The sequence below is a fragment of the Schistocerca cancellata genome, chromosome 5, assembly GCF_023864275.1.
Source record: "Schistocerca cancellata isolate TAMUIC-IGC-003103 chromosome 5, iqSchCanc2.1, whole genome shotgun sequence".
Lineage (NCBI taxonomy): Eukaryota > Metazoa > Arthropoda > Insecta > Orthoptera > Acrididae > Schistocerca > Schistocerca cancellata.
This window is the reverse complement of record NC_064630.1, coordinates 110,040,598-110,065,344: the sequence shown is the minus strand read 5'-3', so window position 1 is coordinate 110,065,344 and position 24,747 is coordinate 110,040,598. Positions and strand designations below refer to the sequence as shown.

The 24,747-nt window shown below is 43.2% G+C and overlaps 1 protein-coding gene across 1 annotated transcript in view; it reads left to right on the top strand.

Annotated features, from left to right (window-relative positions):
• The window catches only part of LOC126188386 (nephrin-like), a 1,033,277-nt gene that overhangs the window by 815,622 nt on the left and 192,908 nt on the right, over window positions 1-24,747 (top strand). Inside the window, exon 9 of the mRNA XM_049929986.1 lies at window positions 2,171-2,336. Coding sequence (XP_049785943.1) covers window positions 2,171-2,336 — 166 coding nt within the window. The remainder of the gene's footprint in view (window positions 1-2,170; window positions 2,337-24,747) is intronic.

Below are 24,747 nucleotides of genomic sequence, written 5' to 3'. Positions count from 1 at the left end.
GAAAAGCGACTCAGGTGTCACTCTGGTCTCTGCGGTCTCAGCTCACGCAGTAATACAGCTCGCGGCTCGACCTGCTCGACTCAGCGCCTCTGCATCGGAGTTCGTCTCTACTGGATATTGTTCTTCGTAGTAATACCGCTATGTATATTACATTATTATGTTATGTATACATCAATTGTTTTTATTTTATTTTTCTTTGTTTAAACTGATTAGATTAGGTTCCTGACGACTCCTCTTGCTATAGGATTTTTATTATGGACACTCGAATTTACGCTTTAATTACGAGTGAACCGATAAACGTATCGCAAAATTTGATACACCAATATTTTCCTTGTTTTATTCTGCGTAAGGCTATATGCAGCACTTTCGTTTTACAGTCAAATTTATATTTTTTTTTTCTTATTCTGGTACGGATTTTGCGATTTTAGGCGTCTTCGTAAGGAAACGTTCACTTTAAAAATATATGGCTTGCAATGTATTTGTATGAGGTTAATGAAATTTTAATACATTATAGCCAAATATATTATTAATGTAAATCTCAAGTTACAACATTTTCCGATCACCCAAAAAACCACGATAGTGCAAAATATATCAATAATCCAAAACTTTGTCATATCGTGGAAATTTCAATAAACAATACAAAATTCTTACTCATTATCTGTGTTACTTCAAAATAGGATCAAATAAGATCAAAATACAGGTATAGTACTGGAATAAACCAAGTTTAAAGGGCAATGTGCCTTCCATTTGTTTTCTATTGTAAATGAGTGGTGAGTCATGAAAAAGAGCTAATTCATTTCAGGGAGTGAACAGTTCTGATCCAATCTCTGAAAAGAACAGTTTTGCCCATCTCTAGTTCGATAACGCTTGCAGCAGCATGGACTATCAGCTCGGAGACCATGGCTGCGGTAACCCTTGACGCTGCATCACAGACAGGAACGCCTACGATGGTGTACTCAACGACGAACCTGGGTGCACGAATGGCAAAACGTTATTTTTTCGGATGAATCCAGGTTCTGTTTACAGCATCGTGATGGTCGTATCCGTGTTTGGCGACATCGCGGTGAACGCACACTGGAAGCGTGTATTCGTCATCGCCATACTGGCCTATAACCCGGCGTGATGGTATGGGGTGTCATTAGTTACACGTTCGGTCACCTCTTGTTCACATTGACGGCACTTTGACTAGTGGACGTTACATTTCAGATGTGTTACGACCCGTAGCTCTACTCTTCATTCGATCCCTGCGAAACCCTACATTTCAGCAGGATAATGCACGGCCGCATGTTGCAGATCCTGTACGGGCCTTTCTGGATACAGAAAACGTTCGACTGCTGCCCCTTCCAGCACATTCTCTAGTTCTCTGACCAATTGAAAACGTCTGGCCAATGGTAGCCAAGCAACTGGCTCGTCACAATACGCCAGTCACTACTCTTGATGAATGTGGTATCTTGTTGAAGCTGCGTGGGCAGCTGTACCTGTGTACGCCATCCAAGCTTTGTTTCAGTCAATGCCCAGGGGTATCAAGGCCGTTATTACGGCCAGAGGTGGTTGTTCTGAGTACTGATTTCCTAGGATCTATGCACCCAAATTGCGTGAAAATGTAATGTCAGTTCTGGTATAATATATTCGTACAATGAATACCCGTTTATCGTCTGCATTTCTTCTTGGTGTAGCAATTTTAATGGGCAGTAGTGTACGTGTAGAAAAATGAACGACGCCACAATGAAATATATGTACGCCACGATATAGAGCGGAGTGTGCAGATAAAGTTAGGCTGTGCTCTTTGTCCCCTTGGTAAGGCGTGAATAGTTCTGAAAGAAGTGCCAAACTTGTGCTGCAACAGGGATCGTTCTACTTGCAGCAATTTAAACTGTGCATGTAGGTACTCGTCTAGCCACCATCGTGAAAATTACTGCAGATTCCGAAAAAACCGTAAGCGTTTACCATATAAAAATTTCTTAATGCAAATCCAACTCATTGCATTTTACTACAATATCTCCCAAGAATACCTATGCAATACGCACATTCTCCACTAGAGGCGCTGCAACTGCGACGGTTTTGAACTTAGTTCGTAGATTATCCGGAAGAGGCGCTACCTCAGCCGTTGCTCATCGCTGCCAACTTTCCAACTGGCCGGACTGTTACTGAACCGCCTGTGTGTGCCCAGGGCCGTCCGCTGGGGCCGAGCGCTTCGCGCGGCGCCGGTGTCATCCTCAGTAACCAGAGCCTGGTGCTGCAGTCGGTGGGCCGCGCCAGCGGCGGCAACTACTCCTGCGTCGGCGTCAACTCCGAGGGCGCCGGCGAGAGCAAGCCCTTCCACCTGGACGTGCTCTGTGAGTACCAGCATTATTCCTCTCAGGCGTTAAGTAAAAAATGTTCGTGTGTCGCTAAGCATTTAGATCAAGTATGCCGCCCAAAACTAGTATTACTGCAGCCCAAGAAGTGACCACCTATCACACGTCCGGGAAAAAAATATTTATTTATGAGTTAGGATAAATTGAATATTTTCCCGCCACACGATGCCATTCTCGTATTGGTCCATCCCTTTATTAACGTTGCCACAAGTGCTACATTTGAACCTCCCACAGTCTCCTTCTAATAACCGGCCTATCCGTCAGATACGGTGGTCTCTTATCTTATGGCTTTTTCAATTGCACCTGCGAAACTAAACATCTAGAAACGTTGAGACGCATGGTTAAATCCGCAGGACAGAACAGGTAGTTGGAATTGTGGAAAGGGGCCAAAAATGTGCGGCTGTCACTTACACTCGGACACATCTAACTTTATTGAGTTGCCCAAACGTTACAGCGCAAATTTCCGACCTTAACTATCGACTGAAAATGTCACACAGTCTTATGGCTTAAGGGCACAACCTCTTTAATCTTTAAAACGACTGAAGGCCCATGATTTAAAACACAAGTACAGTAATTTTTCAAAAGGCAGAAAGAGCAAGGTTTTATCCTTAAATGCCGGCCGGTGTGGCCAAGCGGTTCTAGGCGTTTCAGTCTGGAACCGCGCGACCGCTGCGGTCGCACGTTCGAATCCTGCCTCGGAAATGGATGTGTGTGTTGTCCTTAGGTTAGTAGGTAGTTCTAAGTTCTAGGAGACTGATGACCTCAGATATTAACTCCCATTGTGCTCAGAGCCATTTGAACCATTTTTTTATCCTTAAATAATATTTCAAATGAGGCTGAAGGCCCAAACAATCTAAGACTTGACAAGTAAGGAACTTTAATTTTAAAGCGGCTGAATGACCATGATTTAAAAACACAACTACAATAAATATTCAAAGGAAGAAGGCCCAAAGCTTTACCCTCAAATAATTTAAAAAACTAGGCTGTTGGTCCAAACAATCTAAGACTTAACAATAAGGAATTTTGTGTTTAAAACGGCTGAAGGCCCATGATACAAAACACAACTACAATAAATTTTTACAAGTCTGAAAGCCCAAGGCTTTATCCTTAAATAATTTTTTTAAAGAAGCTGAAGGCCCAAACAATGCTAGACTTGATAAGTAAGGAACTTTCAGTTTTAAAGCGGCTGAAGGCCCATTATTCAAAACCCAACTAAAAGCATAGAATTTCAAATTATAGGCTATCAGCCATTAAAATACACAATCAAATACCAATATGAAAAGACAGTACAGCCAGCGGCGCTCAGAAGTTTCCAGGGGGTCGGTCTGCACTTGAAATATTAACGTTCGCTTAGGGGAGACAGGTAGTCGGTCCGACTATATCCGATCCGCCGGCAACCCAACCAAGAGACAGTCAACGGACCCACAGACAAGACGACTTGCTTTCCACCCGACCAGTACACAAGGTACTCCAAAGCCAAGACCTAAAATGCGTAGCTGCCCAGAACCTAGTATGCGTAAGCTGTCAAAACTATACTCACGTGTTGGACAGGGACAACACGATGAGCAAAGAACACTGCGCCGGCCGCGTTGGCCGTGCGGTTCTAGGCGCTGCAGTCTGGAACCGCGGGACTGCTACGGTCGCAGGTTCGAATCCTGCCTCGGGCATGGATGTGTGTGATGTCCTTAGTTTAGTTAGGTTTAAGTAGTTCTGAGTTCTAGGGGACTGATGACCTAAGATGTTAAGTCCCATAGTGCTCAGAGCCATTTGAACCATTTTGAAAGAACACTGCCTGAATTTTACGTCAACGGCCAGGGCAGGTAACCGGAACCCTAACTGCCACAAGGCCGAAAATTCCGCAGGTGCACTTGGAGTTCAAATAACCAAAATATACTTAGACTCTACCGGATGGTGGCCAAACTTTCGCCAACTCGAACACTCGCTGTTCCTCACGGGAATACCCCCAACAGCTAACCAGCGTCACAGTGTGAAGAGACTGGTTTCGGTAATTAAATCAGTACTCAACTTCGATGTCCTCTGTCGGTGAGTCACGCACCTCGTAGGAATCGTAACAGCTCCCACACACTCCTACACGGCGTAGAGACCGCCAGCGGGCCCGGCCCACTGAGCCGCGGAGATTTCCTGGCTGATCCACACTACCCGAACGACTCCTCAGATCCAGTACGGCGACAACATTTAAATCTCACAAACTAAACACAGTTTCACGAACACTTGCACGAAGAACTAGACAATGCTAACGGCAGTGACTGTACAATAACAGCGACGAAACACGCGTCGGCACACGCAGCCAACCGATAAGCGGTCGCCGACCAACTACACGTCGTCCGGCAGGACGACAGACCGACGCCCAACAAAAGTCATCCCCACTCCAATCATGAGTGTCACGGCGGTCTGGACCTCACTGCTGCCGCGCCCCGACTGAACTTGTGCCGCGTGCCACTTCAAACATTGCCAGGTCCGAACTAATTGCTGGCACGTTCCAACTGACACACAGATCCGAAGTAACTCCGAACACACGACAACCGGGAAGTACAGGGCTATTACAAATGATTGAAGCGATTTCATAAATTCACTGTAGCTCCATTCATTGACATATGGTCACGACACACTACAGATACGTAGAAAAACTCATAAAGTTTTGTTCGGCTGAAGCCGCACTTCCGGTTTCTGCCGCCAGAGCGCTCGAGAGCGCAGTGAGACAAAATGGCGACAGGAGCCGAGAAAGAGTATGTCGTGCTTGAAATGCACTCACATCAGTCAGTCATAACAGTGCAACGACACTTCAGGACGAAGTTCAACAAAGATCCACCAACTGCTAACTCCATTCGGCGATGGTATGCGCAGTTTAAAGCTTCTGGATGCCTCTGTAAGGGGAAATCAACAGGTCGGCCTGCAGTGAGCGAAGAAACGGTTGAACGCGTGCGGGCAAGTTTCACGCGTAGCCCGCGGAAGTCGACGAATAAAGCAAGCAGGGAGCTAAATGTACCACAGCCGACGGTTTGGAAAATCTTACGGAAAAGGCCAAAGCAGATGCCTTACCGTTTCCAACTCATTGATGGGGACATGCTGCACCGAGTGTGGGAGGAACTTGATTATCGGCTTGATGTCTGCCGAATCACTAAAGGGGCACACATCGAACATTTGTGAATGCCTAAAAAAGCTTTTTGAGTTTTTGTATGTGTGTGCAAAGCATTGTGAAAATATCTCAAATAATAAAGTTATTGTAGAGCTGTGAAATCGCTTCAATCATTTGTAATAACCCTGTAATAGCAGTCCAGCAAAGATAATACGGCAGGGCTTATATCGAAAAGCACTGCTGCTGCCGCTCACGGGCAGGCAGAGCAGCAACTCAGTGACACAAGTAATTGAAACTAGCATAACGAGGTGGCAGTACGGCAAAAACAGGATTTAAATAAGAGATGGCACGAACACTAGACACACACAGCTCAGACGTATAATGAAATTATTCTTTGTTATTTTAGCGCAATTGTGATATAAACCTTTTTCACTGTAGTTCTGATCACTACCAGTCGATATAAGCTGCAATACTGCAAACACTGAAAATGTTTGCTATCTGACGTTACCGAAACTCTATTATAACAAATGGTTCAAATGGCTCTGAGCACTATGGAACTTAACATCTGTGGTCATCAGTCCACTAGAACTTAGAACTGCTTAAACCTAACTAACCTAAGGACATCACACACATCCATGCCCGAGGCAGGATTCGAACCTGCGACCGTAGCAGTCTCGCGGTTCCGGACTGAGCGCCTAGAACCGCTAGACCACCGCAGCCGGCTCTATTATAACAGGTTTTATTCGATATCGCATCCACACAACTGCGAAGACTACAAGAGCTGACTACTGCGAGAATTATCGCACAATCAGCTTAACAGCTCATGCATCCAAGTTACTGACAAGAATAACATACAGAAGAATGGAAAATAAAATTGAGGATTTGCTAGGTGACGATCAGTTTGGTTTTAAAAAAGGTAAATGCACCAGAGACTCAATTCTGACGTTGCGGTAGATAATGTAAGCAGAACTGAAGGAAGAATAAGACACTTTAATAGTAGTTGTCGACCTACAAAAAACGTTCGACAATTTAAAATGGTGCAAGATGTTCGAAATTCTGAGAAAAATAGGGGTAAGCTATAGTGAGAGACGGATAATATACGATATGTACAAGAATCTAGAGGGAATAATGAAAGTGAACGATCAAGAACGAGGTGCTCGTATTAAAAAGGATGTGAGACAGGGATGTAGTCTTTCCCCCTACTGTTCAATCTGTACATTGCAGAAGCAATGATGGAAATAAAAGAAAGCTTCAGGACTGGAATTAAAGCTCAAGGTGAAAAGATATCAGTGATACGACTTGTTGATGATATTACTATCCTGAATTACATGATATGAAGAATCTCCGCAATATTGAGAGTGGTCGTGATGTTCAGTCCCAATGGGGCACTGTTAAGTGGGGCGTTCCCCAAGGGTCGGTGCTGGGGCCACTGCTGTTTCTTATTTATATAAATGATATGCCTTCTAGTATTACAGGTGATTCAAAAATATTTCTGTTTGCTGATGACACCAGCCTGATAGTGAAAAATCTTGTGTGTAATATTGAAACAGTAACAAATAATGTAGTTCATGAAATAAGTTCGTGGCTTGTGGAAAATAATTTGATGCCAAATCACAGTAAGACTCAGTTTTTACAGTTTCTAACTCACAATTCAACAAGAACCGATATTTTGATCAGACAGAATGGGCATATTATAAGCGAGACGGAACAGTTCAAATTCCTAGGCGTTCGGATAGATAGTAAGCTGTTGTGAAAAGCCCATGCCCAGGATCTTGTTCAGAAGCTAAATGGTGCTTTATTTACCATTAGAACAGTATCTGAAATAAGTGACACTTCAACACGAAAAGTAGTCTACTTCGCATATTTTCATACGCTTATGTCATATGGTATTATTTTTTGGGGTAATTCTTCTGATTAAAAAAGGGTATTTTTGGCTCAAAAACGGGCTGTTCAAGCTATATGTGGTGTAAGTTCGAGAACCTCTTGTCGACCCCTATTCAAAAATCTGGGAATTCTGACATTGCCCTCACAGTATATATTTTCTTTAATGTCGTTTGTTGTTAGCTATATTAGCCTATTCCCAAGAGTTAGCAGCTTTCACTCAGTTAATACTAGGCAGAAATCAAATCTCCATGTAGAATGCACTTCCTTGACTCTTGTGCAGAAAGGAGTGCAGTATTCTGCTGCATCCATTTTCAGTAAGCTACCACAAGAACTCTAAATTCTTAGCAGTAGCCCAAACTCTTTTAAGTCTAAACTGAAGAGTTTCCTCATGGCTCACTCCTTCTATTCTGTCGAGGAGCTCCTGGAAGAGCTAAAAAATTAAGCAAATTCTAGTGTTACATTGTTGATTGTCTTCATTTAAACTTACGACTTGTAACCTGAATATGTTTTTTTATATTTCATTTTATCTGTTTCTAATATCGTGTTATAATTTCATGTATTGACTCGTTCCATGATCATGGAGACTTCTCCTTAATTTGGTCCCACGGAACAATAAATAAATAAATAAAAATAAAAAAAACATGATATGCTGAGTGGCAGTACAGAATATGGATTGACAGTACATCGAAGAAAGAGGAAAGTGATGAGAGGCAGCAGAAATGAGAACAGCGAGAAACTTAGCATCAGGATTGGTGGTCACGAAGTAGATGAAGGAATTCTGCTTCCTGGGCAGCAAAATAACCAATGATGGACGGAGCAAGGAGGACATCAGAAGCAGGAAATGAGCATATCTGGCTAAGAGAAGTCTACTAGTATCAGACATAGGCCTAAATTTGTGGAAGAAAATTCTGTGAATTTACGTCTGGAATACGGCATTGCATAGCAGTGAACCATGGACTGTGGGTAAAACGGAACAAAAGACAATCGACGCATTTCAGATGTGGTGCTACAGATGAATGTTGAAAATTAGGTGGACTGACGAGGTGAAGAATGAAGAGGTTCTGCGCAGAATCGGAGAGGAAAGGAATATGTGGAAACCACTGACAAGGAGAGGGGACAGGATGATAGGACATCTGTTAAGATCTGAGGGAATGACTTCCATGGTACTAGATGGAGTTGTAGAGGGCAAAAACCGTTGAGGAACACGGAGATTGGAATACAACCAGCTAATAATTGAGGACGTAGGATGCAGGTGCTACTCTGAGTTGAAAAGGTTGTCATAAGAGAGGAATTCGAGGCGGGCCGCATCAAACTAGTCACAAGACTGAAGACCAAAATAATCCGTTACTACGAGTAACAACCACGTTTGAAAATTAACGTCTCTATAATTGGCTTTCACGATATCATTTCACATCCATGTGCAGTTTCCACCATAGCAGATGATCGACACATAGCAAAACGTGTTAGTACTGCACGTGATGGCGGAAGCTGCTTCACTTGCCATTAGCCATTCTGCAGCTGTCATGACGCCCATTCCCGTCATATCCCACCTGCATTAGAGGAAGTTCTCAACAACGTCATTGTACTGCGCTGTCTGACCACAACATCTTAGCCCCACTATGTGTTCGGTACTTTTCGGGAGATGTCGGAAATCATCGTCTTGGAGCTACTGTTAACCGATGCGGACAAACAGTAGACAACGTTGCAATATTACCAGCGCGTTTGGTACTGTGGCCGGAGACAGGAGATTACGAGAGAACCCATTATTCAGTGACGGCTCATAGGCTTATTGTTCACAGTAAGGTCCATAAAATAATACAGAATGTAACCAAATACTGCAATCGAGAAAAGGAATTAAACAGAGTATTGCACTCGTCGGTACAGTCTACAGCAGCATACACTGAACGTAGTAGCAGAACGATAAAAAATATTCGGCTGTTTGCCAGTATTAATCCAGGCATGGTACCTAGTGTGGCAGCAAGAGAAGCCGAACTTTAATTCAGTCCAGTTACTTCATTCGACAGTCCACGGACTAGCTTGCTGTGCACCTTGAATTACATATTATTAATGTTCAGCGTATTTCTGTCAAAGCACGCAGGCAGCATATTAAACACAGATGAAAATTTTAAATCAATTACGGAGTATTGTTGGGCCACCATTGTCACAATTGTAAACATGCATAACACCTTTTCCTTTTCTCTTTTTTGTCGAAGGCTGTTGTCGAAGGCGGAACTTTTGGTTTTAATGCAAAAGTTTTACAATCGATTTAAGGATTTTCGAAAGTATAACCAAATTTTTTGTATTTATGTGACACCGTTTGCAAGCAATAAAGATACGCTGCCAGAATATTTTCATACGGAATGGAGTTGCAGTCTGACATAAAACTAAGAGAAAAATTTGATAATGTACCGTTGTTCAACTTTTTCAAATCACAGTGAACGACTAATATCCCAGGTTGCACAGTTATGCATAAAACACCTAATTTTTGCTTGGAAGCACTTAAGGTTTGCGAACAGTTGTTTTCAAGAGCAAAGCACACAAAGTGTAAAAATAGAACCAAAACCTTACCCCTTGAGAACACCGTAATAATTGTAACCACTTCGATTGAACCTGATATTAATACGTTTCCGAATATCAGAGTCGAATAGCACACTAATTCTATGATTCGTAAATAAAATTAGTAATGGAATCTCATATGTAAAATGTTTCTTTTTTCCTTTTTGCTCAGTGGTTATTGTTAATGTTAAGTAGTGTATTAGATCGTCTACACCAGTGTTGATCAGTACAAGACGCTACTGAACTGTCGGTTCTGGAAGACAAACAATAAAACAATCCCTCTTGCCTTCCCTCTAAGCTCGCGGTGGCCACGTTGTTTACCCCGCTGGCCCGGAGTTGAGCGGCCGACTTTACCTTCCTCACAGGGCCGAATTCACCAACGTAAATTAAAATGAAACACATCTTAAAATATTAGAGTTCCGGTAAATATTTTTGTTTGTTATTGAGCAGGAAAACAGTCTTAAGAAGCTCTCATCGAAAATTGATGTTTTTGGATTCTGCTATTTGTTGCTAGGTGCATGTTATTATAAACTATGGCTAAGAACCGCGAGCCACGCTAATTCTCTTTCCACCCCGTGTGCCACAGTTTGACGAACCCTGGTCTATCCATCATTTTCACATACGTAGTGGGGGAAGAATTTTTGTTTCAACGCAACTCTCCACACTGAAATTCGTAATATTTTTTCGTTGCAGTCACTATTGGAGCGATACATACCGGGCTGTAGTATATTCCTAGATTCATCACTTTAAGCTGTTTCTTGAAACTTTTAAGTAGCCTTTCTCAGGAAAGTTTGCTGCTTTCTACAAGAATGTGCCAGTACAGTTTCTACAGCATTTCTAACAGTTTCTCATAGGTCAAACAAACCAGTGACCATTCCTCCTCTATTCCCTTGCATACGTTTAATATCATGTATCTACTAATTGCTATGAGCACCACACACTTCAGCAATATTTAGAAAAAAACATCAAAGGAGTGTTTGTGAATAATCTCCCGTGTAAATTGTCTGCATTTTGCTAGAAGGGTACCATTGAAAACCGAAGACTGACAACTGCTTCACCTGTGACTGCTCATATGTGGTCGCACAACTTCATATTGCTAGGAACTGTTATAGCCTCGTATTTGTATGAGACGTTCGAGTCCTGTTGTGACTACCAGCAGTGGCAATACATGCTTCCAGTCTGGTATGCCCCCTGCGGGTCAAGGGGTTAGAATAGGCCCGAGGTATTCCGCCTGAAGTAAGAGGCGACTAAAAGGAGTTTCACACGTTTTGGCCTTTATGTGATGGTCCCCTGTAGGATCTGACCTCCATTTTTCAAAACTTTCCCGAACAGCCAGCCAAATATCCAGCATGGTAGCCAGTCTGTTGTGGTGGGGCTGACATGTACGCTGTTGGTTGTGGCCCACTGACCACACAGTGATCTCTCTGCTAATGCCTGAGCCGTTAACTACTGATGTATGCCAAGGAGTAGATGCCCATCAACCTGGGAAATCAGGACTCCCGGCAATGGCCATCCTGCCAGGTTGCCTTTTCTGTGGCTAGGTGGCTCCCATGGGGAGGGCCCCTGGTCAGTGTGGGTGCCATCAGGGTGGATGACATTTCATCCCTTGCTGGTGGGTAAACACTAGCAGTCTCTAAGATGTCAAGGTCTAACTTCAACGCTAAGAAATACGATCCCAATTCGCCCCCGCCCCCCTCCCTGGCCGCACCATGGGAGGAACGACAGGCTAAGGATGGCAGCGAAGCTTATTCACCCTGGTACCTCGTATGAACTGGATTTGATAGGGAATCATTCTTGTCAATGAAACCTCAGTTTATCGTGGAGAATGCAAGATCCCCTCGCTCCTAAACTGATACTGTTATTACTCAGTTTAGCCGCGAGTCCGTATGTGACGTACAGTATAGCTGGTCAGCATTTCCACCCGGAGTTCACGAGTGTAAGTCGGACCTTCCTTGATCCGCCTTGGTGAATCGTGTCGTCGGATTTACTCCTACCTGTGCGCGGTGCAGCTCTCGTAAATATCGTCCCGTGCAGATACTTCATTGGCGCATTGGATGTCTCTGTCGGTGGAAGCTAATTATCTGAAACTGCTGTCGATCAACTTTGGGGTATCTAATTACTCGAAATTAACATTCAGAATGCCGTAATATCACTTTTATTCCTACTGGATCAATAATGAAACCCTCATGTTACAAACTACTCGTAACCGAGAGCATGGCTACCATCGAACAAGACAGGAAGAGCTCTTAATGCCGACTGCCGACTTTGGCACGCATTTCGTATCTCTCACTAGTTTCGTCACAGTTCGTGGATATCCGATCAAGTTCGTACTTACTAAGATATGCATTTGTTAATGAACGGGTGTGAGTTTTAACGAGGCAAAATTATGATAAATACACTCCTGGAAATTCAAATAAGAACACCGTGAATTCATTGTCCCAGGAAGGGGAAACTTTATTGACACATTCCTGGGGTCAGATGCATCACATGATCACACTGACAGAACCACAGGCACATAGACACAGGCAACAGAGCATTCACAATGTCGGCACTAGTACAGTGTATATCCACCTTTCGCAGCAATGCAGGCTGCTATTCTCCCATGGAGACGATCGTAGAGATGCTGGATGTAGTCCTGTGGAACGGCTTGCCATGCCATTTCCACCTGGCGCCTCAGTTGGACCAGCGTTCGTGCTGGACGCGCAGACCGCGTGAGACGACGACCATCATTGGCACCAAGGCAGAAGCGACTCTCATCGCTGAAGACGACACGTCTCCATTCGTCCCTCCATTCACGCCTGTCGCGACACCACTGGAGGCGGGCTGCACGATGTTGGGGCGTGAGCGGAAGACGGCCTAACGGTGTGCGGGACCGTAGCCCAGCTTCATGGAGACGGTTGCGAATGGTCCTCGCCAATACCCCTGGAGCAACAGTGTCCCTAATTTGCTGGGAAGTGGCGGTGCGGTCCCCTACGGCACTGCGTAGGATCCTACCGTCTTGGCGTGCATCCGTGCGTCGCTGCGGTCCGGTCCCTGGTCGACGGGCACGTGCACCTTCCGCCGACCACTGGCGACAACATCGATGTACTGTGGAGACCTCACGCCCCACGTGTTGAGCAATTCGGCGGTACGTCCACCCGGCCTCCCGCATGCCCACTATACGCCCTCGCTCAAAGTCCGTCAACTGCACATACGGTTCACGTCCACGCTGTCGCGGCATGCTACCAGTGTTAAAGACTGCGATGGAGCTCCGTATGCCACGGCAAACTGGCTGACACTGACGGCGGCGGTGCACAAATGCTGCGCAGCTAGCGCCATTCGACGGCCAACACCGCGGTTCCTGGTGTGTCCGCTGTGCCGTGCGTGTGATCATTGCTTGTACAGCCCTCTCGCAGTGTCCGGAGCAAGTATGGTGGGTCTGACACACCGGTGTCAATGTGTTCTTTTTTCCATTTCCAGGAGTGTATTTTTAAACATTCACAGGCTCCTCCTAGTATTCATGTTGTCATAAATGACATTAATTATTAAATATAAACAAAATCGATGACTTTGGCGCCAACATGGCGGTACTTCCCGGCACGTAAATTTCCAAGGCTGACGCTTGTTGCTACGGTCCAGCGCCGAGCCCCACCCGACTACGCGCGACATACGGTCGCTTCGTCACCTAGCCAGCTAGCGTGGGAAATGCTCTCCGACTCATGGCATGCTACGGACTACAGCACTTCCTAACTTTCGTGAATACATCAATAATTCATTAACACTGGTAAAAATGTCTTCTTCACGTAAGAAACACCTTATAAACATTTAGAGTACAAGTTTGGGGAAGTGGAGGGCTTGTCCAAAATGCAGTCAGGGTAGTCTTAGATCAAAACAGCATCCTCTATCCAGTCACGGGCACTACTCGCCTGTGACAAGCTGGGGATGTTTCTGTTTCCATCACGCCCCAAAAGAGCTGAAATATGGTCGAGGGTATCACATTTCACAGGGACCTTCTTTTGCAGTCTGACGATGAACTGCGCACCAATATCCAATTCGTCCAGCGCGTCCACCGCGGTCCGAGGGATAATCAGGTTGCCACTTGTAACAATAATGTACCTATAATAATTTTTTTATGCATTTAGATAAATGTATTTGTCTGAATTTATGTAAAATAATGTAAATAATATTTTAAATTTTTTCTTTTCGTGTCATGTTAAAGAAACTGTACACAACTTTTGAAATGAATGTCATTACTTATGTTAGATTTTAAGCAATTTGATAACTAAAGGAAAATGTATTTAATGTTAAAACTATTGTAAAATGTGAAAATTGTAATTTAAACACTTGGTCCATACGTAGGTAATGCATTAGAATATGTGTAGTAGAAAACCTGTGGTGAATACCCTACCTGTAGGGGCGCGGGAAAAGGTGGATGCAGGCGAGCGCGGGAAAACGCACACTGGCGCGGTTCGGCACAACGGGCTCAGTGAAACAGTCGGAGTTGAGTATCGGTCAGAGGAACATGTACTGTACCGAGGAGGCTATCTAGGAAAAGTGGATTCCATTGAGCCTCGGATGGGCCGATTCCGACGACTGCTTGGCATGGCTATATTCTCAGGCACAAAACTGGAAAGATTACGACGCCAAGAAGAATGAAAGTGCCGATACTGTGAGAGCCTTAGCCGTGCTTGTATGTGTGCTGTGCTGCCCGCTATCTCGCTGCCCGCCATCCGCCGCAACGACGTGCACAGGTCAAACATTTATTTCATCTTTAGAAGTGTATCTGTGTGGACCAGTGTTGAAACTGTTCTGACTGTTAAATAATAACGTGACTTTTACCAGAATTGCCTTAGCCGTCACTTATCCTTATCATTGACCTAGACAGGGTCCTTACCACATATTGTGCAACCCGAGTATCCTGAATTGAAAGTTTACTGTTAGTACTAAATTATCTGCAGACCAATTTAAGCTATAAAGCAGTTTGAGAGTTAGGAATGCCAATGTAAATGTTAGTAAAGAACTACAGTGTGATTAAATTGAAAGATAAATTATGAATTGAGCTAGCAATGATATTTAATTCATTTGAGATTGAAAGAATGTTAGTCAATTACTCCAGAAGCGTGACAAGAGAATAGTAATCCATAGGTTGATAATTTTGAGTGTTAATGTACCTTCAGGACTTACTAGTTTCAGCATAACGACCGTAACAGTTTCAGGGCCCCCCCTTCTCTTGCCTATTCTTGCACATTTTGAAGTGTACTGATCAGAATTGAATAGTAAAATTAATTTCTATGTTAAACCTAAGTGTATTAGTGTTTTTTCCAATTTTAACAGTGACATTGTATGTGTGTTTTCAAAATTGCTGATTCTAGGGTAATCTATGCCCGATTTCAGTCTGATCAATATACAAAGCGCAACTCGTAGTAATCATTGCTGTGTGGTGTTGTGTAAATTTAGCTCATCCAAATTAGTACAAAAGAAGAAAGCTTTAGTTCAGTGGATTGTTCCTATGCCAAACCTTGCCATATAACGCAACAGTAGTACGTGTTGTTATGCTTGTACATGCACACACTTGTATAAGAAAAAACTCATTCAATGCCTAATTAGGCTGGCGACCGTATTATTAATCATTGGTAGTATCTACTGTGTGTACTTCTTGTCCATGAGAACGCGTAATTATACTTTACATTTGCTTGACGCATCACTGTAGTTACTGACTGAATAAGTCCGAATTGCTTCCATTAGGTACACGCGGTCAACTTATGTACTAAATCCTTGTTTACAAGGTGAAGCCCGTGAACTTATTACAGTACAGGCTTTATTGAGCTAACGCACGTCCGACAGGGCGGTAGTGTTACACGTGGCTTCCCGGTGACAGGACATCCAGTTGTTGTCGGTTATACACTAACGTAAAGACCGAACAGTGGATGTTCAGTGGCTTGAATAGCAATAAAGTTCAGTAAATTAAACTGCAGTGTGAGTCAAGTATAATAGTGTGTGTGATTGGCATTCAATATGGACAGGAACGGGGACAGGGTAGATGTGCCGAGCGAAATGGAGAATGCGGCTAGCAGTAGCAGGAGTCTACGCGGCCAGATAACAGATGGCGTTAGCGGAAGACAATTGGCGTACATACAATACCATGAACACGTCAACGAACAGATTGAAATGTCGCGATCACCTCGAACACAGCAAGGGACAAAACAGGAAGTAGAGGGTGACGTTGTAGATGATAGTGGATACGTGAACGAATCCACTGACATATTTGATTCACCACAGATAAAGAAAGAACCGAAAGAAACTTATGAAGTAGGACCGGAACACACGGATTCCGTAGAACAAAACAGTGTAAAAATTTTAAATATGAACGACTTATTTGAACAATTAACCAAACAAATTGTAGGACAGAATGAGCAGCTTAAAACACACGTTGATGAGCAGCTCAAAACACAGAACGAGCAGCTTAAAACGCACGTTGATGCGCAGCTTAAAACACAGGGCCATCAGATCAAAACACAGAACGAGCAGCTTAAAACACACGTTGATCAAATTAAAGCACAGGTCAAAGATCAAGGAATTAGAATTAGTAAACAAATAGAGCAGGTAGAACAAAAAGTGGGAAATTTAAGTTCTGTGGTAAATAATATGAAATTTGAAATTGACACCATTAACAAAAATATGGATACTATGCAGGAGGAAATTGGTAACATTAACAGTAGATTCGATGTCGAAATTCTCAACATCCAAGAGAAAGTAGAACCGCTGGTTGAAACTAAGGTAGACGAAAAAGTTTTCGGTCTTAAAACTGAGATCGTAAACGAATGTCAATACGGAATATCTCAGTTGAAAAAGGTGGTTGTAGACACTGAAAGGGATTTAGATCAAAAAGTAACCGGATGTGTTCAGAATTGTGAACAAAATGCTACGAAAATTCAAGGCAGAATTTTCGATCTAGAGAGCAGAATTAAAGATAGGCCGGGTGTGGTCTGTAATGGCGCACCAATTACGAAGCTGTTAGAAGGCGAGGAACGCTTCGATCCAGCCAAGAAACATAACGGGTGGCATCCGTTAGACTTCTTAAAAATTGCGAGAGAGTATTTCCTGAGCACTTGTCTGATCAGGAAAAGATAAACGTTGTAATTAGCGCCTTAGCAGGTGACGCTAAGCGCTGGGGAATAAATTTAAATACCGAACGAATGACGTTCGAAGAATTTAGGCAAAAATTTACCGAAGAATATTGGTCAGAACAAAAACAGGACCATTTATGGCGCGAGTTTATCATGGCAAAACAGCATGATAGCAGGGGCAGGAATTCTTTGAAAGATTTCTGCGAGTATTGGTACCGGAAATTGACACATTTAAAAGGCCGAAGATCAGATTCAGAAATTATCTGGGAACTGTATAAAAAGCTCCCAGAAGATTCCAAGAGGTATGTAGGAAGCAACCATCGTAGCTTCCAAGCATTTCTGGAAAGGGTCGAAGACGAAGACCATTGGCGCGCAAGTCGTGCCAATTATCAAAATTTTGGTAACCATAATAACCGACACAATGACGAAAGAAATGACGGCGATGGATTTCGCGTCAATATGATACAGAGAGGAAGAGGCAGAGGAAGAGGCAGGGGAAATTATCAAGGTCGCGGTAGAGGGTATGCCGCGCAAAATAATAACGACGCGGGAAACTAATTTCCGCGAACGTTGCGGGCCAAACGGAAGCGGACAATACATACCGGCCCCGAATTAAGAACAGATACAGGACCAACCGTAATGTAATGAGACAGGTTAGAGACAGGCGTGAAACGAAGCAACGTGTTGTGGCAAGACAAGCGTCAGGTGCGAGCGAGCATGAGTCATCTATGCCGCACAGAAAGCTCCAGGTTAATGGGCGAGCGGAGCATCAGAGGGCAACGGCCCAGCCTAGTGGAACATCTGTTCAGAGAGAAGCCGCTAGCAATACGGCAGCAGTAGGTGCGAACGTAGCCGTAAGAGATAATGAACATTTTACGAGTGATAATTCCGTGGCAAAGGAAACAATAGATGAGACTGTGAGTACACAGAGAGGTGCGGTTAGCAGTGTTTGCAATGAGGAAAAGGGCGATAATGAATTAGCAGAAGTAACTGATTGGTGTGTGCAGATCGACGATCTGTACAAGGGCCTAAAGCAATGTGAGTGGGAGGATGTTAAGAAAGAATATGAGGCGAAGAAATTAGTTAATAAAAAGGGAAATGATAGGGGCGTCAATATAGTGACGTGGCCCAAATTTGAAGAAGGGAGAATAAATAGCGCCGCGAAAAGTACGCGTGCTGCCGATAAGGGGAAGGTTAATGATAGGAAGGATTTGGAGGATGAAATCCTCAGCATTGACGAAGAAATAACTTCTGCTAACAATCCGCCAATAGTGCAAGCTGCTACCGAGAGGCACCGTGGAGAAGGGACAGATGATTACATGAAAGTAATTAAAGTCCACGAGGATTACACCGAATATGAAGTCACAGTAGATGTAAATAAAGCTGATGATGAGGCCGTTTCGCCAAAAGAGGAGATTGAATTAAAATCTAAACCTGACGATCATACCGAGGAGGAACTTAGTGCCTGTCTCAGAAAAGCCTTTATGTTAGAACCTGATAGCGATCCGGAATGGTCGGATTCCGACGATAGTTCAGAAGATGAAAGATACGCTAATATAGACAAAACTGAATATACTAACTTTCCCCATTGTGCAAAAGTAGCGTACTTAAGCGAATCTGATGTGGAGGAAGAGAGTAGTGATGACTCGAGTGAAGATGTATTTTTAGGTGTAAAAGAAAATGAATATACTTTTACTGAAAGAGGGTATGAGAAAATCAGTGAAATCAAAGGGGATGCAGTTAAGTACGATATTGTACCTAACGATGACGAGGTATCAAAACAAAATCCAGATGTTGAGACCGAACAAAGAAAGAAAGAGCCGCCTGACGACTCAGTGCTTATTTTGCGAAGAGTTCAAGTAAGCAAAGACTTTGAACTCCAGAGGCCTAAGAAGCCACCAGACTTAAGTGACTGTTTTATGAACTATAAAAGACTGCCTTGTTAATAAAGAGACGAGCAGGGGCAGGATGCTGTATTTTTATATAATATTAATATTATATATGACTTTATTGTTACTGTAACTCAGTGTTATCTGAAAGTGAATTGTTGTTTTGTTGAATTAGAACCTGGGGCAGATTCATATCGGATTTTGAAAATGTCATGAACACATTACATCATGAAACTACAGGATTCCCACCGGAAGAAATTTTGTTAGATAAAAGTAGTAAAAGTTTAATTGAAGAAAAATTAGAGTTTCCACCTTGTACAAGTTTGGGATTGAATCAAAAGAAAGAATTGGTAATAAAAAGGGCAAAGCGAAGAGCCGAATCTATATCTAGAAGACACGATAAGAATCTAAAAGTTTCAAAATTTAAAATTGGAGATTATGTTCTTTTAAAAACCCACGAAAAGTCTAGTGACCTAAACCATGAAATTTCAAAATTTAAATATATCTATAATGGACCATATATAATACAGAACATTCCACACGAAAATGCTTACTACCTAATCTACCCAAAATCCAAAAGACCTTTAGGTGTAAGAAATATGGTGGATCTGAAATTATATGTTCCCAGAAACGAGTAATTGTGCTGTATCTTATGCTGAACACAAATTGTTTCAAATGTAACTATTCTTTGTAAATGCCTGTATACCATTGAAAGTTTACTAATGTAGTTATGTGAGTTTCAGATTACCAATTGTATTGTAACTATAAAAATGTATGGAGAAAAGGACTGAAAGGAAAGGGTAAATGCTTTCAGACAGATAACAGGTGGAACTGTCAAAAATGAAAATGGGCAGTGTATGAACCAGAATAGGAAGGACTGCCAAATACCAATGAGGGCAGATAAATAGTCGATGGAAAATAGTAGATGTAATCCAAAGGATGTGACAATATGAAGTGAAATGGACTGCCCAAATCCACATAATACGCAGTAAATATGTGTAGTTAATTTTCTGAAAATTTTGTGTGTGTGTTTTGTTTAGTAAATTAGAAAATGGACTGCTATTCAAAGCAAGCAGCGACAAATTATCTTATAGTATATAAGGAATATGCATTTGTTTTTGTAGTTAAATATTTGCATTCCAGAATTTTAAATTATTTCGTTAAGAAATTTGGAAAAAAAATGATTAAATTGCTATTTTAGTAATGTTTAAATGGGAAGTTGGACTGTGCAAAAGGCACTTAAGTAAATAACAAGATATGGGTCTTAATATATTAAAATAGTGTGAACCTATATACAGTGAGTGGAAAGAAATATGTAGTGTAAATCTTCTTGAACTTTTACGTAAAGATTCAGAACCAGTGTATCATTGTTAAATTTAGTGTTTCCATAAAATTTAGACTTAAGAAAATTTTCTGGAAACAGGGGCATGTGTAACAATAATGTACCTATAATAATTTTTTTATGCATTTAGATAAATGTATTTGTCTGAATTTATGTAAAATAATGTAAATAATATTTTAAATTTTTTCTTTTCGTGTCATGTTAAAGAAACTGTACACAACTTTTGAAATGAATGTCATTACTTATGTTAGATTTTAAGCAATTTGATAACTAAAGGAAAATGTATTTAATGTTAAAACTATTGTAAAATGTGAAAATTGTAATTTAAACACTTGGTCCATACGTAGGTAATGCGTTAGAATATGTGTAGTAGAAAACCTGTGGTGAATACCCTACCTGTAGGGGCGCGGGAAAAGGTGGATGCAGGCGAGCGCGGGAAAACGCACACTGGCGCGGTTCGGCACAACGGGCTTAGTGAAACAGTCGGAGTTGAGTATCGGTCAGAGGAACATGTACTGTACCGAGGAGGCTATCTAGGAAAAGTGGATTCCATTGAGCCTCGGATGGGCCGATTCCGACGACTGCTTGGCATGGCTATATTCTCAGGCACAAAACTGGAAAGATTACGACGCCAAGAAGAATGAAAGTGCCGATACTGTGAGAGCCTTAGCCGTGCTTGTATGTGTGCTGTGCTGCCCGCTATCTCGCTGCCCGCCATCCGCCGCAACGACGTGCACAGGTCAAACATTTATTTCATCTTTAGAAGTGTATCTGTGTGGACCAGTGTTGAAACTGTTCTGACTGTTAAATAATAACGTGACTTTTACCAGAATTGCCTTAGCCGTCACTTATCCTTATCATTGACCTAGACAGGGTCCTTACCACATATTGTGCAACCCGAGTATCCTGAATTGAAAGTTTACTGTTAGTACTAAATTATCTGCAGACCAATTTAAGCTATAAAGCAGTTTGAGAGTTAGGAATGCCAATGTAAATGTTAGTAAAGAACTACAGTGTGATTAAATTGAAAGATAAATTATGAATTGAGCTAGCAATGATATTTAATTCATTTGAGATTGAAAGAATGTTAGTCAATTACTCCAGAAGCGTGACAAGAGAATAGTAATCCATAGGTTGATAATTTTGAGTGTTAATGTACCTTCAGGACTTACTAGTTTCAGCATAACGACCGTAACAGTTTCAGGGCCCCCCCTTCTCTTGCCTATTCTTGCACATTTTGAAGTGTACTGATCAGAATTGAATAGTAAAATTAATTTCTATGTTAAACCTAAGTGTATTAGTGTTTTTTCCAATTTTAACAGTGACATTGTATGTGTGTTTTCAAAATTGCTGATTCTAGGGTAATCTATGCCCGATTTCAGTCTGATCAATATACAAAGCGCAACTCGTAGTAATCATTGCTGTGTGGTGTTGTGTAAATTTAGCTCATCCAAATTAGTACAAAAGAAGAAAGCTTTAGTTCAGTGGATTGTTCCTATGCCAAACCTTGCCATATAACGCAACAGTAGTACGTGTTGTTATGCTTGTACATGCACACACTTGTATAAGAAAAAACTCATTCAATGCCTAATTAGGCTGGCGACCGTATTATTAATCATTGGTAGTATCTACTGTGTGTACTTCTTGTCCATGAGAACGCGTAATTATACTTTACATTTGCTTGACGCATCACTGTAGTTACTGACTGAATAAGTCCGAATTGCTTCCATTAGGTACACGCGGTCAACTTATGTACTAAATCCTTGTTTACAAGGTGAAGCCCGTGAACTTATTACAGTACAGGCTTTATTGAGCTAACGCACGTCCGACAGGGCGGTAGTGTTACACACTGATGCCTTCATCTTGGCCTTCGAGTGTGGCACATTAGCCGAGAAGGTCAAGGCGATGGTCTACCGCTGTTACGTAAATCCATATATCCCTCTCCTGATGCGGTGCTTTAAGTGCTGGAAGTTCGGCCATATGTCTTCCCACTGTACTTCCAGCGTCATCTGTCGGGATTGTGGACGTCCTTCGCATCCCAATACCCCCTTGCCCCGCCTCCCGTCTGTGTCAATTGCGGAGAGCACAATTCACCTTGCTCGCCATACTGCAGAATTCTCCAGAAAGATAGAAATATAACGGAATACAAGACCCTGGACCGAGTGACCTACACTGAGGCTAACAGAAAATATGAGAGGCTTCTTCCTGTGCATATGACATCAACCTACACCGATGCTACGACAACGGTGCTACTATCTTCCTTTCTGCCATGTACTGTTGGCTCTCAGAGAGGTTAGACTCCACCTGTCACCTTGATGGTGGGCAGCACTTGCCTTCCTGTTGCTCCTGCACAACCTACTTCAGGAGCAACACCCCACACCCTAACCATCGGCGACGTTAGCCCCATATCTCAGCTGGAGAAGCGTTAGACTTCTTCAGCTCCTCTCGCCAGGAAGGGATCACTTGGGTCACTCCCTTTCCAGATTCTTACCAGTGGCAAAGCTGACAGCTGACAGTGGCTGAAACAACCACACGTAGCTGGTCGTAGGGCTTCACGGTACTCCTCAGTCCCTGAGACTGGATCAGTGAAGCCCTACCAGCCAGACAAACCTAAGGAGCAGCTAGAGATATCTAAAAATAATAAGATCGCCAAGAACCAAGGCACTGCAGTGGCACCCACACCACTGCTACTGTGTATGAGGATGAGGTGGAGGTTCTGGCGTCCGCTGAGGACCTAGATCTCGCTGGGCCCTCAGACACAATGGATGTCGATCGAACAGGTACTCATCTGGTGGCAGCAGGTGACCTGGAGGCTGCCTCATTGAGTGTTTCATACCTTCCCAGTCTCACGATTACATAACGCTGCAGTGAAATTGCGGCTGTTTTTAGTAGAGTGTCATGGGGTCTGCGTCTATGTACTGAACTCTGTATGTTGTGAACCTGTGCCCCTTCAAACCCCTCTTGAAGCTGTGGCTGTCAGAATAACGACGATGCAGGAAATAACTGTCTGCAATGTAAATCTTCCTCCAGATGGTGTAGTACCCCGGGACGTATTGGCGGAACTAACTGATCAACTCGCTAAATCTTTCTTACATTTGGTAGATTTTAACTCACACAACCTCTTGTGGAGTGGCGCCATGCTTACTGGCTGAGGCAGGGAGGTCGAAAATTTACTGTCACAATTCGACCTCTGCCTCTTAAACACCACTGCCCCCACACATTTCAGTGAAGCACATGGCACATATTCGGCCATTGATCTCTCGGTTTGAAATCCTGACTTTTCCCCATCTATCCACTGGAAAGCACATGACAATCATCTTCCTGTCACTCCCCCGGCATCATGGCCACAGGCGCCTACACAGATGGGCTTTAAACAAGGCACACTGGGAAGCCTTCACCTCTGCTGTCACTGCTGAATCACCTGCACATGGCGCCATTTGTGCTGTCATTGAGCAGGTCACTACAACAATCGTTTCTGCGGCGGAAAATGCGATCCCTCGTTCTTTAGGGTGCCCCCGGCGAAAGACAGTCCCTTGGTGGTCTCCGGAAGTCGCTGAGGCAATTAAAGAGCGTCGGCTAGCTCTACAGCGATATACTCGGCTGCCTTTCCTAGATCACTTAATAGCCTTTAAGCGGCTCTGTCGCGCATTCGTCAGCTTATAAAACGACGAAAACAGGAGTGTTTGGAGAGGTACATGTCGACCATTGGATGCCATACATCACCTTCCCAAGTCTGGAAGAAGATCAGACGTCTTTATGGGTACCAGACCCCAACAGCTGTCCCCGGCATTAACATCAATGGCGTCTTATGTACCGACGCAAACGTGATTACCGAGCACTTTTCTGTGCACTATGGTCGAGCCTCTGCGTCGGAAATTACCACCAGCCTTTCGCACCCTCAAATGGCGAATGGAAAAGAAAGTCCTCTCTTTCACTTCACGCCACAGTGAACCCTATAGCGTTCCTTTTACAGATTGAGAGCTCCTCAGCGACCTTGCACATTGCCCCGACACAGGTCCTGGGCCGGATCGGATCCACAGTCAAATGATTAAACGCATCTCGTCTGACTACTAGCGACATCACCTCGTAATCTTCATCCGGGTTTGGTGCGACGGCGTTCTTTCCATCGCAATGGCGGGAGAACACCGTCATTCCGGTGCCCAAACCCGCTCAAAACCCGCTTGATGTGGATAGCTACCTGCCCATCAGCCTCACAAACTTTCCCTGCAACTTGCTGGAATATACAGGGTGTCCGAAAAGTCTTTCCCTGATTACATAAATTGATAACTCAGGCTAGAAGTAAGATGCAAAAATGAAACTGGTGTCTAATTGTTTGCAAACTATCAAAGTTTTTTTCACACATCAGTAAACTTCCACATGAGCACCCTTGGTACCACGTAGCACGTCTAGGCGGTATTCAATTTCCGTCCACACATTAGCCAACATCACTGTAGGGATCAATTCAACGACTGTGGTTATCCGTTGCCGCAGAGTTTCAAGATCTGGTACACCTGTT